Source organism: Notothenia coriiceps, unplaced genomic scaffold, assembly GCF_000735185.1.
Source record: "Notothenia coriiceps isolate Sejong01 unplaced genomic scaffold, NC01 NC01_scaffold00037058, whole genome shotgun sequence".
Lineage (NCBI taxonomy): Eukaryota > Metazoa > Chordata > Actinopteri > Perciformes > Nototheniidae > Notothenia > Notothenia coriiceps.
In genome coordinates this window covers 40,291-65,798 of record NW_011369759.1, presented here as the reverse complement: position 1 = coordinate 65,798, position 25,508 = coordinate 40,291, and the positions used below count along the sequence as shown (strand labels likewise).

Below are 25,508 nucleotides of genomic sequence, written 5' to 3'. Positions count from 1 at the left end.
TACACTCTCAAACACACACACACACACACACACACACACACACACACACACACACACACACACACACACACACACACACACACACACACACACACACACACACACACACACACACACACACACACACAAGCCTCAAAACATAAAACACCACCGATAGAGAACTGGTAGACGCTACGAACAGTGACGTCCTGCTATTCAATTGTTATTTGATTGAATTCGGACAGAATAATGACATTAGGAAACACACAGAGCCCCAGGGTCGTTAACGAGGTTTCAGCTTCCTGCAGGGTCATGAAACAGATTTTTCTTTTTAAATATCCAAACTGAAAAGTCAAAGTCTTCACTGTATCTACGTTTAATTTGAATGAAAAAGACAACTTGCAACAGGCTGCGTTTGTGTGGGAGAGATGCTACAGGTGGTGGTTAGAAGAGAACAACAAATACATTCAGGGAGTCCAGTTTGAAGGGTCAGATGTCAGTTATTGGGCGATGGACAGAACATTAGTCAACAGTTTGGATATTGGTTAATAGTTTGGGTCATTTATCAAAGCACTGTCCCCTTGTTCTGGCTCCTCAAATGTGAGGCGTTGCTGTGGAGTTTTTGACCATAGAAGGCACTGTGGAGTTATCATAAATATGTACTTTGAACAATTGTGCGTGACAATAGTCCTGTGAATGGTTTACCGCTACTGCACTGAGCAACCGTCGCGATTGCTAACGTGCAAAGAAGAAGGCTTTGAGATAGCAAACAAAGCAAGATTTAAAATATTTCAGCCATTGCGAATATGTAATAATTAGGGCTGTCAGTCGATTCAAATATTGAATCGCAGGATGTCCATAGTTAATCGCACATTTTGTATCTGTTCTAAATTTACCATAGAGGAATATTTTTCAAGTTTTTAATACTCTTATCAATATATGAGTGGACAAATATGCTTTATGAAGATGTTTGTTTATTATCATTGGAACAATGACAAATATTCTAATGAAGGACAAATACAAATACGTTAAAATAATTAGTGGCGTTAAAAAAAAAAATGGGGTTAACGCTTTATTAATGCGTTGACTTGACAGCCCTAATTATAATGAAGAAAAGACACCTTTGAAAGACCTCACGTATACAGTGTTGAAAAACACTTAACATCATTGTAAATCTCGTTTTAGCTGCCAACCTGGTTGTACATTTCTTAAACATTAAATATCTCAAGAGTGTATTATACCTTTATAGAACAAGTACCATGCATACAATTACATTCATAACAAAAAGAGGAGAAGTTATACGCCAGATTATAGATAAAGCTAATCTCCATCGGCAAGAGAATTATGTAAAAGAAAATGGCCCTAATATTCATAAACTTTCTTTGTTTAACATGTCAAATGTATTGTATTGTGAAAATATATATACAACATATATATTTGTTGTAAATGTAAAAGAATAGAGGCCGACAAAAAGACTAAAATGCTGTTAAAATGTATTAAAAAACAAACGCTTTTTCTTCAAATCCCTTATTACACTTAGATTTGTAGTTAATTGGAACTATTTGGTGTTCGGATGCAGAACCGTCTCTGAATTGAAAACAGGAATTGCCTTTTGAAAAACGGAATCATCACGTATTTCTGCTGCAGATTAACCGGCTCACTGTCTCTCTCACAGTATTATCATAAGATCAATGCTTTGTGCCCTCGCTGCCCAAACACACTCGACAGGGTTCCCAGGCAACAGGCGTCCCTCCCCTCCCCCGCAGGTCCTCATCCACTTCCTCTTCTTTTTCTATGTGTGGAGTATGGCGCTGCTGAGAGTTGTGATGTATGCAGGGTCAGGACCAGGCACCATACAAGCCCACACTGATGCCTATTAACACTGTGTATGAAAGCTGAGGTGTGTCACCTTATTACACACCTATTGACTGACCACAGCAGAAATCATAAATCACTAGTAAAACATGAAATGACGGAGGGGGCTGAAGCTACTCCTTAAATGAGGTAGAATAAGAATAGTGTATTGTAGCAATGTTTAAACTCTAGAAAGGGATTTCCCCCTTTCTACAGGCATATTAAAGGTGCAGAGCCCCAGTGTTTGTGGAAGAACAGAGGCTTTCAAAAGTATAGCGGGATTTTTTGTATAATTCTTTGCTTTTTAAAATTCCAGTCAACAGCATCAGAACTGAAGCAAACAACATCACAGAAGCGCAAGTCTCATTAAAGGGAAGTGACGATTAGGCAAACAGTTGAGTTCATTCATCAAGTCATTTTATGCTCCCTAGGACACCTTCATGTAATTTATTCATGGTTCACATTATAAGGAGCAATTGTCATATTATGCTAGGAAGTATTACAAATAAATATGATATCATTAATATACATTTATATATAGTAAATCATTTTACATTATACTTTAATACTTTGGGCAGTGGGATCCTAATAAAAAAAAATCCTTGGCGTGGCATCCAAAGGTTTAGAAACCCGTTTGCACACAAATACGTGGCTGGAAATCTGTCTCTCTTTTATATATTGTAGTTTTTATTTATATTTATAAAAAAAAACATAATCCGGCAAAAAGTCATTTAAAATGTTGATAGTAACTAATTGATAGTTTTATTGGTCAATTCTCTCTACACGGCATACTACACCATATCTACACTATTTGTTTGTAACATCAGATTTTAAGAACCACTTTTGTAAATAATTTGAGTTTGAGTTGTACAGAACCTGCAGAAAATGTCCCCCTTTGATGGCTGACATTTTAAAGAAATAAATGCAGATTACATTTTAGGGTGACCAAATTTCGATTCCCTCAAAACTATTCCAATATTACTCCATAGATCTAAGATCATTTTGCTTGAATTTGTAAATGTCTGGCTTTATTACAAGTTTTCCAGGACTCCATCTCTTATGTGACCCTCCCCTCTTATTGGGACCCTCCCCTCTGACCCCCCAGTGTCCCTCACCAGTCTGTCCTCGGCTGACAGCGTCCTGAAGCGTCCCATGGCCTCTTTGATGACGTCCGTCTCCTCCAGGTCGGGGTTATCAGCCGTGATGCTCTTCCTGTTCTCCTCCAGCCAGAACTGGAAGCCCGTCTTTGGCCTGAAAAACAGAAAGCCAGTCAACAAAACTCCGTGTCCTAACTTTGGGTCCTGTAATGTCAGGAGGTCAGATATTTCACCTCTTGTTCTCTGTGTTATCGGCAGGAGAGGCTGGAGGAGGGGCTTCTGGTTGTTTCTGCGTATCAGCAGCCGGCTGTGTGTTCTGCTGAGTTTTCTTATTGGACGCCTTGGTGCCGCTCATCTGAAGCAGAGTGGATTGGGTCTGCAGAGGAAAGAGGAAGATTATGAGCAGAGAACCTTAATGGGTCAATATCTAACAGTTGAATTATTTTCCAATGTTATCAATTTAAATTGGATGCATTTGATATTTATTATTATCTTGTGGTGATATACCTCGTCTTTATTGTCTCGTCACTAATAAATGACATTTCATATCTACACAGACGCTATTTTGTAAGTGTTTCTAAACAGTTGAGAGCAGTAATTATAATAAATAACAATAAACTTCATTTATACAGCATTATAACACATTTAAGAAGTGCTCAACATGGTCGAAATAGGAACAAAACAATGTCAGGAGTGCCATGAAATAAAATCTGACAATTAGAACAAAACAAACAAAGAGAATGAAATTCCAGAAGAAATTGCATTGTTAATGCTGTATGATAGTTATGCAAGTGTGCAATGATTCCCCCCCCATGAGACAAATGCTTCATAATATTAGCACGTTTGAAGAGTTTCACCATTCATCTATATTGGGGAACATTTTGATTTTGTTGAATATTTCTGGAATTATGAAAGTTATGAATGTCAGGAGTGATAACCATGGTGTCCTAATTGAGCTGAACCTTTTGAGTTAGTGGGTGGGTATATAGTGTGAATGCTGTGAAACATTCAAATAAAAATGCCCAGATGTAATTTAAAAAAGGTAATTACATGAACAAGATGATCCATGTTGGAAAGTTAGATAACGATACCTTTGTTTTGGGCCTGGGGGCCAGCGGTTTGAGGACAGTGTTTTTGTTTTGTTTCCCCGCAGGTCCGCTGAGTGGGAAGGACTTCCTGCTGGTCGTCATGTTGTCCAGGATGTTGGTCACTCGAGGCTGGCCGGACGCAGACGAGGGTTTCCCTGAGCCCAGGACCTGCACACACATCCCATGAAACCCTGCATCATTCTCACTCCTTCTGCATTCTTACTTCTAGATAACTCCCATATTGCCAGTCTCTTTTCTTATCCCCGGAATTCACAAATCATCGGTAGGTAGTAACGCCTTTGGAATCATCTTCCCTTTCAGATCCGAGAGGCTAATTCGGTTGATTCCTTCAAAAAGCAAACTCAAAACATATGTCTTCGTACCTGACTTCCTTGTCACCTAGTTCCCATCTTCATAAGCATCACTTCTGTCTGGTTTTACACAAACATGCTTTTATCATACGGCACTACTTATGTTGTTGTTCATAATGTTTTTATCATTTTTGTGCTATGATATTTTTATTTTGTCTTTGTTTGCTTTGGACAGCCCTTTGAGGCATTGTTGGTGATTTGGGACTATAATGCATTTTGATTTGATGATTTAAGAAATAAACTGTGCTGCTGTGAAAGCATTTGTGATTCTTACCTTAAAGGGATTTGCACGTCCTCCTTTAGTAACTGCAAATAAAAATACCGCAGGACTTTTACTCAGATGTCTATATTATTGGAACAGTATAATGCAATGTCTGATCACAGTATTTTAGGGGTGTAACGGTTCACAGAAGTCACGGTTCGGTTCATACCTCGGTTTGGGGGTCACGGTTCGGTACGGGTTCGGTACAACAAGGAAAAGCAAAAAAAAGTCCCAAATGCATCATTTGTTTTTGCTGTTATTTATTTTTAACAGTAGTGCAAGTTTTGGTATGAAAATAAGGAACTCTAACATTTGGAATCATTAACTATTACACAGTTAAAAACAAAACCACAAACAGTAACACACACACTCAGATGGCCATATTATTTATAATGGCTGATGTCAAACAAAAAGGCTAAATAAGCTGTACAACTAAAAAGAATGTCTTGAAAATATTTAAATAAATAATAAGAAAGTGTTAGAATCACAATCAATAAAAGGCAATACAGAACTGAATTGTATAACATCTCCTGATGTCAAATATAAAATAAATACAATGAAATAATATAAAACAAAATGAAATCTGTACTTTTAGGAGCAATGTCTAACATGTTTAATTAACTTGTGAGTGTGAGGCCATTATGCCTAAATAAAGGTACTCAAGCTTTACTCTATTTTCAAGTTTTTCTTCAAAAAGATGAGTTTGTCTACGTTGTCAGTAGTGAGGGCAGATCTGTTGGCGGTAACTATGTCATCTGCCGTCGAGATAACCCTCTCGCTGGGGACTGAGACTGACTCGGATGTGATTGAGCATGTTTGAGGTGTTACCACTAGCATACCGCACCGCTGTCGAACAACGCCGACACACCGTCCGATCCACAACTCGCACCCCATCATTGTTGTAGTCCACAGGGAACCCGAAATGTTCCCACACACCTGATTTAAAAGAAGCAGGTGGGTCTTCTAGCTCCTGTGTGTTGTGTGAACTCGCCATAGCTACTAACATTTCTTCTTCATGTATTGTGTTCGTTTTGTTGTGTTTGGTTCTTCATTTGCTATTTATGGCGGCTGGCTTTTAGGCGCAATACCGCCCCCTGGACTATATATAGTGTAATACTGCCCTGAGTGACAGACTTTTTTCCCACTCGTAAAAAAAGGCGTATTCGCCGTGTGACTGCATGTGCCGAACCGTGACGTCCGAACCGTGACGAATACGGATACCGTTACACCCCTACAGTATTTGCATTGTTAGTAATGTTTACTCACTTGGCGTCAGATTGGTCTTCACAGGTGAAACTGCTTCTTTAGCAAACAGATTGACACCTGCAGTACCGGATACAATCATTAGACACTTATCATTGGCATGTTTTGATGGGAAAAATGTTTTGCATAGAGTTAAAGGAGGAAGTGAAACTGACGTTTTTTTGTCTCCGATGCCTCGTCCGTCTCCATCTCCCGTCCTTCCTCTTCCTCCCTCTGCTCTTCTTCTTGCTCCTCTTCCTCTTCCTGATAACGTCGGCTGCTGTGCCGTCCTTGTGCAGCCTCACTCTGGCCAGACCTGTCCGAATAATAAACCCGTTAATCACACCGTCTTCCCCTCTCGTGGTGCACAGATTGTTGGCCCCCTTAATCCTTTGCAATTGAATGTTTGTTGACACAAAGACCACTACGTTACTTTTCTAAGGTAACATTAAGCTGTCTTTGGCTCTTTTCCTTAAATGTCCCCTCGGTGGGACTAATAAAGGTATTCTGATATATTATCCTTTTCTCTCATACATGTTTCAGAAAATATGTACCCATTGAAAAAACTGCTGCAGCTTCTTAATCTAACACGCCATATTTTTCACAAGCTACTCCATCCAAATGCTGGATGTCCCGGAAATGTAGCTACATTCTATATATTATATTTATATTTTCATTATTCATATAATATAGATGAAAGCTTTGCATGAATAATACAACTATAGGAACACTCTCTGATGAACAGCGGTGTTACAGAGTGAGTTTCTTCCCTTACAAATGCTCTTTAGAACCTTGTAAGAGTTTATTGCAAGTCCAGCAAATACAGGTGAGTCTGTTGTAAAACATGAATTCAACACTAATTTACAGTCAAACGGGATAAAAGCATTTTGGCATTACCCAGAGGGCCGTCTGACGCTCGAGTAGTCTTCCTCTTCTTCTTCTTCTTCTTCTGGCTCTACTTCTTGGATCTGGTTGGATTTCTCCAGTGCGATCTCACTGAGCCGCTGGGCGAGGGCCATGCGTCTGGACCGGGACGCGTATCGAATGGCCAGAGTCACCACTTTCTGAGTCATGAGCTCCGCCAGCTCCACGCAGCGGAACTCCCGCTCCAGCTTACAGGACAGCTGGAAGAAAACATGGAGGATGAACAGCAGCTACAGACAACCAGGCACACCTCTAACATCAGTGAGTATGTGTTACAGCTGTATGTATTCCCTTTGGTTCCTCTACCCAGGTGTGCTGCATTGCTGCAACGAGGTTCAGACGAGGTGCACCTGGAGAGGAAGTGCTTAAAAGCTCCAGTGCAGCAGCAGAAGAGAGAGGCCTCAGTGTGGGGACTGCTGTGGTTCATTTGACGTGTTGATTATAATACATCCTATGGATTTGATGATTTTAAAAGGTGTCTTTTGTGTTCTATTTGGGTCAGTGGTGGAATTGTGTTACCCCCATAGGGCCATTTTAAGGGTGGGGCGTAATAGTATGATATTAAATAGGTAAGTGTGGGTTTCAGACTCACTGCGAACATCTTCATGAGCAGCTCCTGCTGGTCCTTCTGGGACTGACTCTGAGCCTCCTCGTCGATCTCGTAGCCGCTTGACGACAGGAAGCTGAAGTGGTTGCTGAAGAGGAGCGAGCGACAGTACTGCTCCTGGGGGACGGCAGAGGACAAAGACGGTCTATTTAGATCACATTACAGGAGGAATGTATCATGCTGGACTACTGTATAGTATATTACTATATGAGGTTACACCATTAAAACTTAACAAATATCTCAGGCTAGAAGAGACTTGTAAATCTGTTTATATAAAAAGTCTAGAGCTCTGTCCAATCAGAAGCAAGAAGACAATAAAGCATCACAAACTAGCTGAGATAACTTCCAAAAATGTCAGTCTTAGAGGCGCAGATGATGATTCTTTAAAAAATCTTAACACAAAATTGTGTTTCAGAGAAAGGAGTTCATTAAGTTTACAAAAAAAAGGTTTGATCAAATGTTGTTGGTACAACATTTGTTATTCGAGGTAGTTATTTTAATCTTCCCCATTACCAATACAACAGCTTCATTCAATATCAGGTTCTTCTTTGGGCCGTAGTCTGTATTATTTAAAAAGATTCTCATATATATGAGCAAGCTAACAGATTGTAAGTTAGATCAGTGTTACACCTGGCAGTTACTGGGTTTAAATGTCTCCGAGCAGAACCAGTTTGTAGTGTCTGATGTGTTGGGAGTGTTTACCTCCATCTGTCCTTTCTCTGTGGAGGTCTGACACAGAGGCAGCTTGAAGGGCAGGATGGCCACAGCAGGTCGGGGAAGAGTGGGAGGGTACCGGGAGCCTTTACAGGGAATACACCTGACGGGACAAACAGCTGCATTTAGGGGAGACATCCAAGAAATAATTAACAGGCAAGAACAAATGGATTACATCAGGAAAAAGGACCATGAAATGTAAAATATCACACAAACTTTGTTTGAGCAAACTTCTACAGTTAAACAGAAGATGCACTTTATATTTGTAATTACGCTACAATAATTTGAGCTGAGAATAGAGACTGTTTTTACCTGAGAGCCTCCTGATTGTTGCATCCAGGGGCCAATCAGAAGCTTTATTCATTCAGTTTTTTTCAAGCTTGTTTTTCATACTTCTTTCACACACGAGTGCTTTTTCAGCAGCCGGATCTCAAATGTTAAACTATCTGTGTTTCGTCTTGTTCAAGGTTAAAGGCTAGGTTATTGTCATTTGTACATAGCTACATTGTAGTTATGATAATGAAAATCTTAGGTCACAGGCTCCTCCAACAGAGTTCTGAGGGGGTTCAGAGAGAGTATGTTGGAGAAGAGGACATTTACCTGAGTTGCTGAGGGTTCTCGTGTATTCCCACCACCCAGTAGCTGTCTGATTTGCTTTTGCAGGTTTCTCTGGTGCTGCACACCGGGGTCCATGTGTTGCCCACGGAGCGGTTCAGCATCCGGACCGCCCCCTCTGAATCCACGTAGCATGGTGTGCCTGAAAAGTAACCGGGTGGTCATCTTACAAAATCCAAAGATGAGGATGTATTTGGAGAGGTATTTCTAGGAGAGTAAGACAAAATCAATTCTCCACAAACTGACCTTCAGCAGTGAATCCGAGCCAGGACAGGTAGGATCTGTGGGACAGGGGGAGGGGCTCCCCATGGATGAGCTGCCTCTTCCTTCGACCAAACTGCAGCAGCTGGACACCCAGAGCTTGTTCCCCATCAAACCCTGGAGCTGAGGGTGTAGAATGAGACACACGTCAAGGCTTGAAGATGACAAAGGGAGCTGCTGTTTGTGAGGGACACGTCAATAATGCCATTATCAAAACAGGACAGCATTTAAATGTGAACCTTTCCCTACAAATGAAGTAACAACTACATTTTTCTGCCATTTTTCAAAGAATGCTGTTATTTGTTTAAATGAGTATTTCTAAATCAACTTGTACACAACAACAACATTTTCAGCAGATGTGATGATCCACACCAACATGCACCAAAGGGGTTTACGATCACATTTTAAACTACATCTCTAAATATTTCTACAACACTTAAGACTCCAAGTTACACTACAAGCAAGTACATCTATTTTTGGCAAAATAAACAATGTGTATTTCATAAATCCAAACCCCTGTACAGTATATAGACCCTCCAGAAAAACGCGATCCTGTGATCGCAGAATATACCGCATAATGGCGCAGATTTTTAAAAGGCCACATATTTATCAAAAGGCCGCATAATCCTCGCATTTTTCCACACAAAGTTGAGAAGAAAAAAAAGTGAACTCGTCTTGACGTGAAGTAGTGGTGGTGATGACACGACGTCATCAGCTCGCGCATCACAGAAGGTAAACAACACCGTTGAGTGAACGTGTGGAACTCACACGAGAGAGAAAACACCAAGTTGAAAAAATCTGATCCATTTAATTTACCGACGAAAATTTCTGCTAAAGACCGGGCAAAGCAGTACCCCGATGTCTTTCACGAAAGTGGGGGGAAACTATTCTGCACTCCGTGCAACTGTGTGTTGGAGCATAAGTCTTAGAGAAAGTCGACGGTGACGACCCACTTTGATTCATTCAAACATTCGAAAATGCTTTCTGCTGCTGCGGACAAGAAAGCCAAACAACTCACGTTCACCGAGGCATCAACCTCCAAAACCCTTTCGAGGGCTACAAGAAACGAAGTGAGTAGCCTACAAGATTGAAGCTGGTCAGATAACGAACGAGTAAATGAAAACAGAATGAGGCGGAGAAGTGTGTGTGTGTGTCTGTGTGAGAGAGAGAGTGTGATTAAAATAGCCCAATTGCTTTTACAATAAATAAACATTGAATGTGTTTAATTGAATAGGAAAGGGCTTTAACGTTAGTGGCAGGTTGTGTGTGAGAGAGAATAAATAAGATGGCCCAATATTCTTTTTTAAATCTATTCTTTTTCGCAACTCCCCGCAATTTCACATAAAAACCCTGCTTGTTTAATCGCATAATCAAGGATTTTCTCCCGCGTTTTTCTTGAGGGTCTAGTATAACTGAATACCTATCATGTAGCATACTGAACAATTACTTTTGTCAATTGAAACAAAAATGTAATCTTATCAAAATAAATACCTACTCATTCCCTACTTCTATGCCTAGATTCTCATACAACTTTTCATTCATATAAATAAGTGTGTAAATGGAAAAAGTGTGTGTGTCTCACCCCGATGGTAGACTATGAGCAGCTGCTCTCCGTGGGCCACCATGCAGACCACGTTCCCCGGCAGGCTGAAGATCTCCCTCTGCACCCCCCCGATGGAGAAGACTCTGATCATCAGCGCGCTGGTGGCCACGGCCGCCCAGCCCTGCCCCAGACACAGCGCCCGCACGTCCTCGCCCTGCGGCAGGTCCACCATCCACTCCTTGTTGGTGTCCCAGGACGAGAAGTGGAGGCACTGGAGCTTACTGAGGAGAGGGGGAGCACAGGTTGGATACAGGCATAGCATCTTGAAAACTATACATCAGTTATTCATAAATAATTTTCAAATACCTAAAATATTATCTCTTATTGTGAGTTGGTAAGTCAATTATTTCCGTTATATAAACCAGTTTTATAATATCCATCCAATACTCTTTAGTGAGCGGCTCAGCCTTACACCAGTTTCTAAATATATATTGCCTTCTTGCTTGCGATTAACAATATCTTCAAATATCTATGATTATTAACAACAGTATAGTTTATACTTCTAATATATACAACTTTGCATTCCTTAGGAATTGATTATCCCAGGATGTCTCCAATTGTAATAAGAGCATTTCCCAACATGTATGTAATTTATGGGTTACCAGAAAAGTGTGATCCACAGATAACCACCAAAATGTTTGGTGTGAACCAGTTTGCCTACTCTTTAAAAAAGCTGTGGGTTACATTTCTACATCCAAGCTTCCTCTATGTGTTTGGCACATGTTGAAGAACTCCTTAGTTGTAGAGTGAAAAACCAGGGTAGAAGGAGGTTTACCTGGCCAGCTCGTCTGTGCCGGGGCAAGCCAGCAGCACGGCCTCCTGGGAAAGATCAGCCATGGTGTGGCCCAGCGTGTTTGTGAGGTGCATGGCGTGGTGCACGGCCGTGTCGTGAAACTCCACGTCGATGGCGTTGTCCTGCTCGTCGTTGTAGTCTCGAACTATTCCCACCGAGTTCCACATCTGAGGAACAGTTTGTGTGTTAACGCACAGGAGACTGCAACTGTTTTCCTTCATATTCCTTCATTTGAGTAAGTTTTAGAGGTCATACAGTAAAAAAAGAAGCATTAAATGACATGTATTCGTACCATGAAGCGGTGTGTGAGGTGTGCAGGGGTGGAGCCCGGCTGAAAGGCCTTCTGGGGGGGCGTCGGCATGGGCCCCTCATAGGCGGGACGCAGGGGCACCAGCGGGGCAGCGGGCACGACGCCACTGCCCGTGTTGTCATCGTCCCCAAATTTTTCCTGACCGAGCTTTAGAGATCCGGTGTCTGGATTAAAAAAAAAAAAGTTTAAATAGGAAACAGAAAGCCACGTCTTCACTTGAACCAGCGCCCAGACTGCTAGTGTACAACCAATCGGTCAAAGAAAAGTAATTTATAACTTGGACAAGGAATTATTAATTTAAGGAATGTATAAAGTAAACAAATGTCTGGTTTCAGCTTCTAAACGTGAGGGATTACAGCTTTTATTGGAAAACAAAGTTTACATTGTGATGTGATTTCATTTGTTTCAAACTAAAAACACAAATAAATTAACAACCAATAATCAAAAACTGCAGTAAAAAGAAGCTATACCAGGGCGAGAAGTGTAAAGATAGCAAGAAATCGATTTCAGTCACTTAAGACTTCTCTTCACAATTTGAAAATGTTTACAAATATTAATTTTATAACACAAAAATCGTTTTCAGTTCAAAACTAGCACAACTAGAGTTTTGTATGCACCGCTCAAAATTAAAGCAATACATATTTAAAACACTAAGTTCACCATGAAGCAAGTTCCCCGCATTAACTTTGAGAGTTGGGCTAAATCGAGTCGGATTTTGTCATTTTGCTTCAGTCCGGTTGTTTTTGGAAGCCTTCACTGTTGTTGTTTTTTAATCTTCCTTCGTCTCACATCTGCACCTGATCCTTCTTCCACTCACCCAGGGAATTCTCATCATCCAGGATGGCTCTGCTCCTCACCCTGCCGGTCGCAGGCATGAGGAAATCATCATCATCATCGTCGTCATCGCCCCCGGCGATGGGTTTCTTAACCGGGGAGTTGGTGTCACTCTGCCCTTCATCCATGACTCTGTCGTCATCATCATCGTCAAACAGTGCATCGTAGTCTTTCGCTGGTTTTGTTACCGCTGCCTGCTGAAAGTCCACAGACAGTTATTCAGCATCAACATCACACGGAAATTAAATACAAAAAAAGTTAATATCCGTAGGTTTGAGGAAGTGACATTTTAAAATAAGTGTAATTTATTTAGCTGTGGTGGAGGTCTTACAATTATTAACATCCATAAAAAAGAAAAGCAGCAACTTCTCACATTTAAGAAGCTAGACTCATCGAATGACCTTAAAATGTTTTTGTTTCCCATTATCTTCTGTCAATCGATCCACTATTTCAGCTCCACTTCAGCAACATTCTTAATTGGTCAAGTTATTAAAATGGTCATTTTATAAACAATATTTATCTATGTAGAGAACTTCCCCTTTCACCGCTGCAGTTGGTATTATTGGAGCTGGCTTTGAGATTTTTGTTTTCTGAGCATACCTTTGAGGCAGTGTTGGTGGAGTTTGAAGTGGAGGTGCGGAGTCCGTCCAGCAGACCCAGGCAGCCCTCGGTGTCGGTGTAGGCGATCTGGCTGCCTGACGGGTGCCAGGCCAACCCGCACACTGTGAAGCCTTTCTCGTGCTTCTGCCTTCGGAGAAACGAGACATCTTGAACTGTAGTGAGTGATGCTGAACGTCTGCCGTCTTCTCAGTGACTGCACCAACCAAGCCTCCTTCTTTCAAGGGTCTCACTCAAACTAACCTCTTATAGAAATTACATTTTGCACACATACCTTTCCACACACAGCTTGCTGCTCACGTCCCACACATTTAGTGAACCCCCCACGCTGCCAGCTGCCAGGAACTGCCCACATGGAGACCAGGCCACCACGTTGACGAGCTGAGGGACAACAGGGAGGAGAATATCTTTTCAGAATAAAGAAAAGGGATGTCTGACCAGGAATCAAGACCTAGTAACTTAAGATAATCCACAGAGCTTGTTGTGAGCGGTTTTACAGTGGGGCAAAAAAGTATTTAGTCAGCCACCAATTGTGCAAGTTCTCCCACTTAAAAAGATGAGGCCTGTAATTTTCATCCTAGGTATATCTCAACTATGAGAGACAAAATGAGAAAAAAAATCAATCCAGAAAATCACATGATTTTTAAAGACTTTATTTGCAAATTATGGTGGAAAATAAATATTTGGTCAATAGCAAAAGTTCAACTCAATACTTTGTTATATACCCTTTGTTGGCAATGACAGAGGTCAAACGTTTTCTGTAGGTCTTCACAAGGTTTTCACACACTGTTGCTGGTATTTTGGCCCATTCCTCCATGCAGATCTCCTCTAGAACAGTGATGTTTTGGGGCTGTCGCTGGGCAACACAGACTTTCAACTCCCTCCAAAGATTTTCGATGGGGTTGAAATCTGGAGACTGGCTAGGCCACTCCAGGACCTTGAAATGCTTCTTACGAAGCTACTCCTTCGTTGCCCGGGCGGTGTGTTTGGGATCATTGTCATGCTGAAAGACCCAGCCACGTTTCATCTTCAATGCCCTTGCTGATGGAAGGAGGTTGTCACTCAAAATCTCACGATACATGGCCCCATTCATTCTTTCCTTTACACGGATCAGTCGTCCTGGTCCCTTTGCAGAAAAACAGCCCCAAAGCATGATGTTTCCACCCCCATGTTTCACAGTAGGTATGGTGTTCTTTGGATGCAACTCAGCATTCTTTCTCCTCCAAACACGTCTAGTTGAGTTTTTACCAGAAAGTTCTATTTTGGTTTCATCTGACCATATGACATTCTCCCAATCCTCTTCTGGATCATCTAAATGCTCTCTAGCAAACTTCAGACGGGCCTGGGCATGTACTGGCTTAAGCAGGGGGACACGTCTGGCACTGCAGGATTTGAGTCCCTGGCGGCGTAGTGTGTTACTGATGGTAGCCTTTGTTACTTTGGTCCCAGCTCTCTGCAGGTCATTGACTAGGTCCCCCCGTGTGGTTCTGGGATTTTTGCTCACCGTTCTTGTGATCATTTTGACCCCACGGGGTGAGATCTTGCGTGGAGCCCCAGATCGAGGGAGATTATCAGTGGTCTTGTATGTCTTCCATTTTCTAATAATTGCTCCCACAGTTGATTTCTTCACACCAAGCTGCTTACCTATTGCAGATTCAGTCTTCCCAGCCTGGTGCAGGTCTACAATGTTGTTTCTGGTTTCCTTTGACAGCTCTTTGATCTTGGCATAGTGGAGTTTGGAGTGTGACTGTTTGAGGTTGTGGACAGGTGTCTTTTATACTGATAACGAGTTCAAACAGGTGCCATTAATACAGTTAACAAGTGGAGGACAGAGGAGGCTCTTAAAGAATAAGTTACAGGTCTGTGAGAGCCAGAAATCTTGTTTAATGTTTGTAGGTGACCAAATACTTATTTTCCACCATAATTTGCAAATAAAATTATTTAAAAATCAGACAATGTGATTTTATGAATTTTTTTTTCTCATTTTGTCTCTCATAGTTGAGGTATACCTAGGATGAAAATTACAGGCCTCTCATCTTTTTAAGTGGGAGAACTTGCACAATTAGTGGCTGACTAAATACTTTTTTGCCCCACTGTATGTAGAAACTGTTTTTTTATACCAAACACCTGTCAATCTTGCCACCACGCAAAGAAGAAACGAGCATCTTTTCATGGACTTAAAGACTTTTAATCATCCGCCTCTTTAAATGATGTAAATCACTTTGTGAATCCCCTTGTTCATATTTACAGAAATGTTGCTAAGCTAAATTAAAGGATCCAAATGTTTGTTCCGTTTAAAATAGGCTGCCACTATATTTTCTACATTTGAGTTTAAGTTACTTCTGGTCATCTTCTGCATGTCACAGAACAAAGTAGACACATGGTGTTGGTTTTGCAGTAACCAGAAATGAAAATATCTTAAATGTCAGACAAAACATGTAAAGAGCTAGAATGTCCCTAGGATGAATGTAAAAAAATGGCAATTCAGAACAATAAGACAAATTTGAAAGTAAAAAGTCTTCCTCACAGAGCCTTTACATTATGTGCAATGAGTCTATTAAAACAGTGTTTGAGGAGCTTCAGATGCAAACACTAGTCATTCAAGGCTATACAATGTAAATAGAGAACAAATCAGACATAAATCTTCAACTCAAGTTATTTATCTGCAGAAAGATAACATTTTGAAAAATAAGTTTGAGGTAAACATGCTTTTTAGCAGTAGCGCACTCTACACCTGGACCTCACCTGAGTCAGCAGATCATCAGACAGAGTGCTCACATGATCCCAGGACCCTCGCTCGTACAGCTGCACCTTCGACTCCACAGGAACCGCCAAAAACTGAACACAAACAGTGGATTGTTTTAAGTGAAAGATCTGCCTGTTATTGTAATACTATCATATTCAGTGGTTAATTACAGATGTGGGTTGCACTGAGGAAGTGAAAAAGGCAGATATAATGGTGGCCACAGGTCTCAGAGGGTGACTGACCTTGGCCGTGCCGGGCTGCCAGGCCAGCCGACACAGAGACTTTGCGTTGCTGACGTCGTTGGTCTTCTGCAGCAGAGGCCAGCTGATCAGCTGAGACTGAAGGGACACAAAGCAGATCAGCATCTGACACACTGCAACAATCAAGTGCACATCAAAATGAAAAGCTTGCTTATGTTCATGAAAATCTTTCAGATCGAGGTGCTGAAACCCTGACGTACCTGCTCCTTGATGTTCCACACCACCACGTTGCCGTCACAGCTGGCGGACGCCTGACAGAGGGAGCAGATAGAGTTTTACATTTGTTGTGAAAAAGTCGAAACTGTTTGAAAACGATATTAGTTATCCAGCCAAAAATGAGGCTGTGCCTTTTAAGTAAAGCTGGACTATCATATGTCATTATTATCAAGGCTTTAAGGGGAATTAGGTTGTGTTGGTATTTATTTCTGTTGATGCAATTTCAGACCAGGGCCTCAGAATCATTGGCACACTGACAGACCTCAGCGTTGCATTTCTAACATCCGGAGAAAAGGTTTACCCACCAGGAAGTCGTCTTTGGGGTCAAAGGTGACACTGAGGACGGGCGCTTCGTGGCCCCGGAGGGTTTTCTGCTGGCTGCTGTCCGACACCTCCACCACTTTAACCATGAAGTCACTGGAGGAAGACAGATAAATAATTAAGAATAAATATGTGCAAGCAATCTATGCTCACATGTGACTGATTTGAGGGAAAGGGCATATCAGCTGTGAACCAGCGCGAGTGCAAATTGTCAAATCAATAAAGTGAAGCAAAATAATCCTGATTTCCTCCAGCGAGAGACAGAATGCAGATGCCAAATTCGTGTTAACAGCTTCAGATGGCTGAATTTTTCACAATCAATACCCCAAGAGAAATGACCGGTGTGGAAATAGCAGCATCAATAAGGTGCCATGCTCTGTGCTTTTATTGCCGTGATAAACCTGTTTAGGGCGGATCAATTGTGGTAGCAAACAGACCGTTATCTCCAATCAAGGCTAATCATAAGACAATCCAGAAAGCTGCTGTGTCTGAGAGCTGAAAATATTATTCAGGTGCACTGCTGAGTGTGTACCGGAACAACAACACATAACATAATGAGATCATAGTCTGGTTTTATCATGGTGAGCTGAACACAACAGACACGTTACACACGACAGCTTCTACTGGAGCGGAGAGAGCATGCACATCTTGACAGAAAGTTAAAGTGACATTCGCTCCTCACTAGCTTTGGGATCACAGAAAAATCTCAATATGAACCAATGAGTCAGCTGGACGTCTTCATATCTTAATATTTGTATGTATCTAAAATGCTAAACAAAAATACAAATCTAGGATTATCAAACATAATCTTAAAAGTTCTCAACAGTCGTTTGCGATTGTATTTTGTTGTGTGTTTAAAAGGTAGGGTAGGTAAGAATGGAGAAACCAGCTGGAGTGTGCTAGAATTTGAAAGTACACAGCTGAAAAAAATCTGCCCCTCCCTTCAGTCTCCCTGAGAGAGAGCCCCTCCCCCAACACACAGGAACACGCACATGACCAATGAGGGCACGAGATAAGTTTGTGCACGAGATGGAAGGCTGTCAGGCAGGTAGGCCATCCAGTTACTTTAGCCGGGCCGGCTAAAATGATTGGTCGTGCTTTTTACAGTACTACGGCTTCCACAGATTAAAATGTTTTATGTATTTGTTTGTAGCCTTTATGCATCCAGGTAAAAATCCCATTGAGATCAACGATCTCTTTTACAAGGGGAGACCTGCCGCCGCACATTGGTTACACATGTAACAGAAATACAACAGAAAACAAAAGGACACATACAACATAATGACAGGGGTACAATTTACAAACCTATTCACAAAGACAGGTACCAGGAGTATAATCCAGCTGTGCTTTAAAATTATGCAGGGGAACCAAAATGCTCATTTTCTAGATGTTTTGCAGAGTGTTCCAAGCTAGAGGAGCTGCGCAAATAAAAGCTTTAGTGCCTAAGACAGTCCTAGCACTTGGTACATGTAATAAAAACACATCCTGGGATCTTAGGCAATAGCTACTTGCGACTCTCTGTGATGAAAAGTCAAAGTTAAAAAAAAGGAGAATGTGCTGAACCTACTTTTTGGTGAGGTCATCAGCAAATTAAATGAGTGACCGCAAGCAAGTTATAACACCACACAAAACCACAACGTTTTGGTTTCTATGGGTAAAACAAACTAGTGAGCTTTAGAGGTGTTAATGAATGGATAGAGCAAGGTGATGACTCATCTCCTGCTTCTAGCTCTAGTTCTCAGAAGTGATCGTAGGTACCTGGATCCTGCAGCGACCCTGGAGCCGCTGCTGTTGAAGGTGACATGTGTGGCGTTGGTGGTGAACCGGGTCAGGATGCCATCTGGATCTCCATCAGGAAAAGTGTGGATCTGCACCGTGTTGTTGGAGCTCGCTGTCACCAGCTTGTTGTTCTGTGTAAAAGGAAAACACATATTAATCCTCCAATGACAGCTGATTCTTTAGAAACATATATCTTTAGTAGAAACACATCACTACAGAACCAGAAGACAGATGACCGACCTTGAGTGCGAGAGAGTAAGCCTTTTCCCCGACCGTAATGAACTTTGGATCATCATCATCCAGACCCTCCCATATCCGAACATCTCCATCATTCCCGCAGGTTACAATGAACCTGAGGAAGTATGGTTGGATCAGTTTATGGAAATATTGTGAAGCAGGAACAAAGTTTGAAAGCAGTTTGAGAGCTATTTTAATTGAGTGTGCTACAGTGACTTAGACACACAAAGGTTGAAAGTACTCAGATCTTTTATGCAAGCAAAGCTAGCAATACCACAGTGTAGAGATGTTCTATTACAAGTAAGATTCATGCAATTGCGACTATTATCTTATCCTCACCTAGGCTATAACAATAGATACTAATTGGTTCATTTATTTGTTTGCAGACTTATTCAGAATCCACAAAGCAATTTCAGTTCACACACAACTTATAGCGGTTGAAATAGCAGGAAATGGATGGACTCGAATAAAGAACAGTTTCCTCAAAATCGTAGTTAAGTGCAGTATCGTTACTTTGTGGCAACATGAATATGAAGACCGTTTAACATCAGACTCACTTCCCAGAGTCGTCGAAGCAGACCTCGGTGTGTCCCTCCGAGTGGCCGTAGCGCATTGGCTTCCTCTCACAAGGCATTTTCACAAAGCTACCACGCTGAAGAGCAGAAGAACACAGTAATACATTCATTAAGGTAGGACTAACACTTCAACATTACACCTATGCCCGAGCTGAGCCATGTTAACGTTAACAATACAGCCACTGCAGCTAACTAACGCTGTTTCAAACTCAACGGTCGGAACATTACACGGTGTTTACGGGAATACACGTTTAACTTTGACTCATTTGAAATGTTGTCTAACTATATATGCCTGAAAAAATGTTTTGACAACTTACAATTTCCCCGGTTGACTCTGTTCCTCTGCTCCTAAATCTCCCGCGCTGCGTTAAAAACATGGAACCGAGCGTCACGACTCCCGCCAGCTACGTCATGACGCAGTTGCCTAAATCCCTCCTACGTCTAAAGCCACCTGCATGGATCTGTCAGTGCAGTTCTCAATACTCTGTCAGGGGTCCTTTCTCAAGTTATCACCTCCTCGACTCCTCTTTCCTTCCTCGACTCCTCGCCCCTCTTGGGAGGTGAGGAAGAGATTCGAGGAGTGATGAGTCGAGGCAACAGGCATTTAAAATACATTATGAATCCCTTCCTTGGAGTGGTCACTTTGAGCTCTGCATCAGCTGTCCTTTTTTCAATATCACTGTATTTCATCATCTGTCAAATGAGCATAATAATAGTTGTAATATGTAATATTGTTGAATGAAACAACAACTGAAACACAAAGTGAATTTACATAAATAAATTAAATGCATAGACCTACACACATTTTATTGCAAATAAATAGTACTCCGGATTTACTAAATACTGTTTCTGTGAGCTTAAACAATGGTGATGCAGAGACACCCACCCTTAATCTGCAAAAATAGCACACAAGCCTCTCTTTAGTTCATTCTGAACAAATTAAAAACATCACAACACAAAGTCTTTATTCTTGTCATTAAGCCGACAGCGTCTCAGGGGAGAGTTTGATCAGTGCAACAGGAAGTGCTCTGTTGGCCGACAGCTGTGTAAGTATTACATCCTTGAAATATAACAGTGTGAAAGAATCAGGGTGTGAAGATGTACATGTACAACTTGCCTGATATGTTGTGTTATGCATGTCCCCAATGAGCTCAAAAACATTACATATAATTTCTCAGATTTGGATATCAAATATATTGTAAATCTAATCTAATCTAAATATTGATGCTGGCTAACAGGATCATACAAGAAAACATCAATATTGTATGTATGTTGTGCAGGAAAATCAATAGATGTGGCTCCTGCTTTTGAACCCTGACTGAGCGTTAACATGTAGAAAGTTAAAAGGATCACAATCTATGTGATAAACACAATCACCTAGATTTAGCATGTGAGATCTTAGTTCATTAAAGCTGATTACCTCTGAGTTAGTATTGCTCTTTTATAAAGTTGTGATTTACGAGAAACTCTTTTTTTATATAAAGAATTGGAGCAAATTTCTTTGTAAACGTCAAGGGAATGTTGGTAATGGTTAATTAAATGTACTCTTTATGAAATGTTATCACATAGTCGTGTTACACTGCAGGAATTATTCTATTTTGAGTCTCCAGGGGGAGTCTATGCATACAGTGACCTCTGTGAACTCAAGTAAACAAACAGTGACCCTGGTTCATCAGGTCATCGAATTGTTTTACGGTACATAGATGAAAATGTCTCTGGCTTTTATGAGGGGCTTTTGTTACAAAAATGTGTTTTACGGCTCTGTTTGTAGAAATATTGTGTTTGGTGCATTTGAAGCCCCACTCTTAAAACTGCGACTAATTCAATTCAATTAGTGACTTTGAGTGACAAATTAATGAAGTGGAGTAAAAAGCACAGTATTAGCCTGAGCAACGTGGTAGAGAAGTACAATTACCTTATAATACAGTACTTTAGAAATGTAGTTAGTTATGTTTCACAAATGACATTCAGTGGCACTCCACTTTAATTGGGACTAATGTACTGTATTTAAGTCATTGTAGGAAAGGCACAGGTTACAAATTGCGATGTCCCTGTAATTCATAACAATATGACAGTGAGCCAGCATGCACACAAAAATACTGAGACTGAAGTACCTTAATGGAATTGAGCCATTGTATTATTTACTTGTTTGCTTTCCTACTGTGACATTTGAAAAGGTATTTTATAAGAAGGCATATTGACTCTTTAGTTGATTCCATCTATGTTATAAGTTTGCCTGAGGTTAGTGTTGCTCAAATGTAAGCCTTGAACTCATCTCTTTTTAAGACATATATTAGCCCAGTTTTGTGGCAAAAATGTAATCTTCTGGCCCAAACCAGATGATTCGCCACATCTAAACCTCAACAGTAATAATGAAATTCACAAAAAATCTAAAAAGAACCGGTCCATCAACAACATACAAGCTGTGTTGGAGTAAAACACTGACGTCTGTATGAAAAGTTCTAACGCAAAGTGTTTGTGCCTGAAAACCTAATGACCGTATAATGAATGTTTTATGCAATGTTTTGTATTCATACGTGTATACCCTCAGGGCTGATTTACACTGTTGGTCAGAGGGAGACTGAATGACACGTGAATCAATTGAAACATCTGAATTCCAGTCCACTTATGAGGGGGGAAATAATCTTTTTCATGTCCTTATCTCTTCATTTGCTCTGCTGAAGCGCTGGCATTTAGAGGTGTCCTTTGCAGAGAGCGGGATGAATTGTTTTCAGAGCAAAACTTCAAAAGCAGCATTTTCCATACCATTAGCCTGTCTGACTGTGACACCGCCCTCAGCTGCAGCATGAACAGGCATGGATGGATAAGCATGACTTGAGCGGCACCGTTAAATTGGTCTAGAGATGACAAGAAACCTGAGACAGTCAAACGAAAGAAGCAGTCTAAATGGCATTTATTGGTTTGTCTATCGGGGGGTGCAGTGAACACAATATACGGCCTCAAGGGGGGAATCACAGTGATTCAAGTACTTCGAGAAAACTGCTTCATCCTATAGTGTACTGCACTTCGGTCCATATGGTGGCCCTTAGAGCACTGCAGCTTAAGAACATACATTCAAATAGAAAAATACAAGCAAATACAGAAAACATCATCATCAATTTGTATGTGCAGCATTTCAAGTAAAGATACAATTTTCTACATATATAGAAAAATAATAACATTCTCACAACATCACTTAATTGAAGAAAACTTGTTAATACAGTTACAGAAGCAAAACAATGTTTTCCTTCTTTGTATTCTGATTACATGAATATATCTCATCAGTATGCCAACCGTCAACAAAAGGCTAAAAATGGAAATGTCGGACATTTTCAGAAGTTTTTCTGTTTCTTTTTTGTGTCCTGCAACATTTCTGTATTTGTTTTTTGTTTTTTTCATTTGCCTGGATTTTTTTCTATATGAATGTGTCCTTCATTTGCAGTGTGTTAAGCTTTTAAAGCCACCAAAACTTCAATATATTAACAGTCTTACAATAGCAATTATTGTGAAGAGTGTATAGGCACAACTGATTTTAAAATATTAAATTACAGAAGATCCTTCAGCTGAAAATGAACAGTAAAGAAGCAGCTACAATGAGGAAACACAGATGAAGCAGACAGTCCTCCCAAATCTCTGATCCGTGCAATTCTTCCACCATCTTGTGGCTGCAGATAAGAATGCAGTACCATTGAATGAGTTCAATTCCTCTTCATAAGAAACCATGTTTGTTAAGAAGAACTGTTTGAAGCCATACATAGACAACACTTCCAACCAAGTTATCACTAAAGTGTCTTTTTCTGTCCCCATATGTCTAATTATCTCACAGACACTGCCAAAAGAGTAATTGAGCACAATATGTATAGCAGATAAATAGTCCTCTCTTCTTCTGGTTGTCCAAGCACATTTTACCACAAGGAGGTTAATGTAGTTGACAGCCTCCATCTTTTGAGGGAGGTGTGGTTAGAACCTTGTGGTTTGTTAGACTTGTATTTTTTAACAGGATTTGTATGGCAATGTTAGAGAGGACCACTCTGTTCCTCTTCACCCTAGGGAAGAGTTCTTAAAATGTTGTTTTGTTAGAGACTTGACAGAGAATTCAATACATTTACTAGATGCAGTTTCAGTGTTTCTTCTGCTTACGCCTGTGTGCACTGATTGTGAGCAGGACCTGGCCATAACTAAGCCTCATATTTTTATGAAATAAAGCTACATTAAAGGCGGATCGTTTCAGGAAACCACGGAAAGTGCTTCTCTCGGATTGAATTGAAGTCAAATGGGAAAATGCTCCAACTTCAAGAGTCAACATTTCACAATAAGTGTTGGGGACATGTTTGCCTTATTAGTCTCAGTGCACCTTGTCTTTGCTTCCAGTTGCTATCCCGAAGGCAGATAGAATACATTCAAAGTTTCAAACCATCTCTTAGTACTGAAGGAATACACATTTTGTCCAATTGTTCTTATAGTATATCGATTCAGACCTTTAGAGAAGGAGCTTTAATTATTTTCCTCTTGATACATCCAGATCAACACATATCTTAAAGAACTCTCCAGTTATGCACCATTTAGACCTCAACAGCAGATTTGCCTTCCACAATACGAGGCCTGCTTTGGACTGTCACACAGCGCAGGCCCCATCACATTTGATGTGGTACTGGCGGAGGAAGTCCCTGAGCTGGTAGGGCAGCATCAGGTTGTCTATGCCCTGGTAGGTGATATGGCTACAGATCACAGTCCTGCAAAGGTGCTGCAGGGTGAAAGGGAAGGTCCTTGGAAGTGGCCTTGAAAGGAGGGGCTCAAAGAAGAGGCAGGTGGCCGGGTCACTGTAGTGTCTCAGTAGTCCCGTCACACTGGGATCCCGGTACATACACGGGTCGCGCACATCAAAGCTGAAGCGTTTGTCGTTCTGCTCAATGCGTGCGTGCAGGGAGCGGCTGTAGCGGCGGAAGCTGACTGAGAAGAGGAACTCATCCTGGGCCGAGTCTCGGAGCAGAAATGTCCCCTCTGGTTTGCCCTCAAGCAGCTCCTCCGCCTCGAAGCGGTTCAACACACCCCAGTAACAGGAGCTGTTGTTGATCTGAAGAAGATCTGGAACAAGGATGTAGTCAGTGTGGCCACAGCTGCCCTCCGCTTCCCCATGAGAACAAGAAGGGTCCCAGTCCTCGAGACTGGTGCCTCCAGGCCCAGGAGAGCAGCAGATGTCGTCCCAGGAGAGAGGGGTCGTTGGTGGGGAGGTAGAGGAAGTTGAGACATTGGGTTTGAGAGGAATCTCCATGTCCATGAGGGCATTCTGGTTGGTGGCTTGATTTTTAATAAGGTGCCAACATCGGGCCAGTTCAGATTTGGGCGAGAAGGGGCACTTTTCCTGCATGAGCTCTGAGACGTGGATCTTGCGTTTGGACCAGAAGAGCACTGAGAAGGGTCGCGAGGAGCCCAATGAATGGTGGTGATGATGATGATGGTGATGGTGAGAGCGCAGAGGAAAACACTGACCCACAGCATCCTGAAACCTTTGTCGCAGTGAGCGGTGGGACAAGGCCTTCCGACACACCACATCAATGTCTGCAGACGTCAATGCTTCCCCGAGAGTGCTGCAGCTACACTTTCTCTCTCTGCGCCGCCTAGGACACGATGTTGACCGCACACCCAGCTCCTCCGTCCCCTCCACCTCCATTCCTCCAGGACTCGACCCGTTGCGAGAGCTCCTGGAGCGTTTCTTTCCCCGCCAAACATAACTGTCTGCACTCCAACTGCGGAAGCCACTTTTGGGACGAGTGTCTGAACCTCGTGGCTTCTTATCTGACATGGCGGCTTCTTCTCCTTAATCTGTGACAAAATTCAATAAAAGGATATCTGAGTCAAACACATGAATGCATCAAATTATGAATACGTTACATTTCAAATGTAGTTTTAATTAGTCTAAAAGTGCTGCTCCTCTCTTGCTCTCCAAATCAATGGTTCCTTAAATATTTTACAAGAGCAATGCTGGTTTCTTCTTAACTGACTAAAAAAGAACCATTCAAAAAAACCTTCTCCTTTCTTTGTGTGCAGGAATGCTTACAGCTTATTTGTGCAAAACTAGCAGGCTGATTTGGATCACCTCCAGTGGAAAACATCAAAGTAAAACTGAGTTCAGGAAATATATCAGTTCCCGCAAAAGACATTGGTCGACTTAACATCTGATCTACTCAGGCAACAGACTTTT

The 25,508-nt window shown here is 41.4% G+C and overlaps 2 protein-coding genes across 4 annotated transcripts in view; both read right to left on the bottom strand.

The window, feature by feature from the left end:
- Positions 1-19,740, bottom strand: part of wdhd1 (WD repeat and HMG-box DNA binding protein 1) — a 20,555-nt gene extending 815 nt beyond the window's left edge. The window contains exons 1-25 of one of the 3 annotated variants that reach the window (XM_010793038.1): positions 19,624-19,740; positions 19,289-19,383; positions 18,735-18,846; positions 18,474-18,625; positions 16,700-16,811; positions 16,379-16,429; positions 16,161-16,256; positions 15,918-16,010; positions 13,447-13,553; positions 13,155-13,302; positions 12,538-12,751; positions 11,703-11,884; positions 11,393-11,577; positions 10,597-10,838; positions 9,000-9,137; positions 8,739-8,895; positions 8,127-8,241; positions 7,410-7,541; positions 6,791-7,017; positions 6,070-6,209; positions 5,918-5,974; positions 4,664-4,695; positions 4,022-4,186; positions 3,164-3,306; positions 2,949-3,084 (exon numbers count right to left, since the gene is read on the bottom strand). In XM_010793038.1, coding sequence (XP_010791340.1) covers positions 2,949-3,084; positions 3,164-3,306; positions 4,022-4,186; positions 4,664-4,695; positions 5,918-5,974; positions 6,070-6,209; positions 6,791-7,017; positions 7,410-7,541; positions 8,127-8,241; positions 8,739-8,895; positions 9,000-9,137; positions 10,597-10,838; positions 11,393-11,577; positions 11,703-11,884; positions 12,538-12,751; positions 13,155-13,302; positions 13,447-13,553; positions 15,918-16,010; positions 16,161-16,256; positions 16,379-16,429; positions 16,700-16,811; positions 18,474-18,625; positions 18,735-18,846; positions 19,289-19,383; positions 19,624-19,683 — 3,291 coding nt within the window. In that variant the 5' untranslated portion in view covers positions 19,684-19,740. The remainder of the gene's footprint in view (positions 1-2,948; positions 3,085-3,163; positions 3,307-4,021; positions 4,187-4,663; positions 4,696-5,917; positions 5,975-6,069; positions 6,210-6,790; positions 7,018-7,409; positions 7,542-8,126; positions 8,242-8,738; positions 8,896-8,999; positions 9,138-10,596; positions 10,839-11,392; positions 11,578-11,702; positions 11,885-12,537; positions 12,752-13,154; positions 13,303-13,446; positions 13,554-15,917; positions 16,011-16,160; positions 16,257-16,378; positions 16,430-16,699; positions 16,812-18,473; positions 18,626-18,734; positions 18,847-19,288; positions 19,384-19,623) is intronic. The other 2 variants (XM_010793039.1, XM_010793040.1) reach the window with 2 other exon arrangements.
- Positions 19,741-23,921: 4,181 nt separating this feature from the next.
- On the bottom strand, positions 23,922-25,109 carry socs4 (suppressor of cytokine signaling 4). Its single transcript, XM_010793037.1, has one exon. It carries the CDS (start codon positions 25,107-25,109, stop codon positions 23,922-23,924), a length of 1,188 nt encoding a protein of 395 aa, XP_010791339.1.
- Between the last annotated feature and the right edge of the window lie 399 nt (positions 25,110-25,508).

Excerpts from the sequence above, each read along its gene's own strand:
- socs4 (XM_010793037.1), bottom strand. The coding sequence starts at position 25,109 with ATGTCAGATAAGAAGCCACGAGGTTCAGACACTCGTCCCAAAAGTGGC.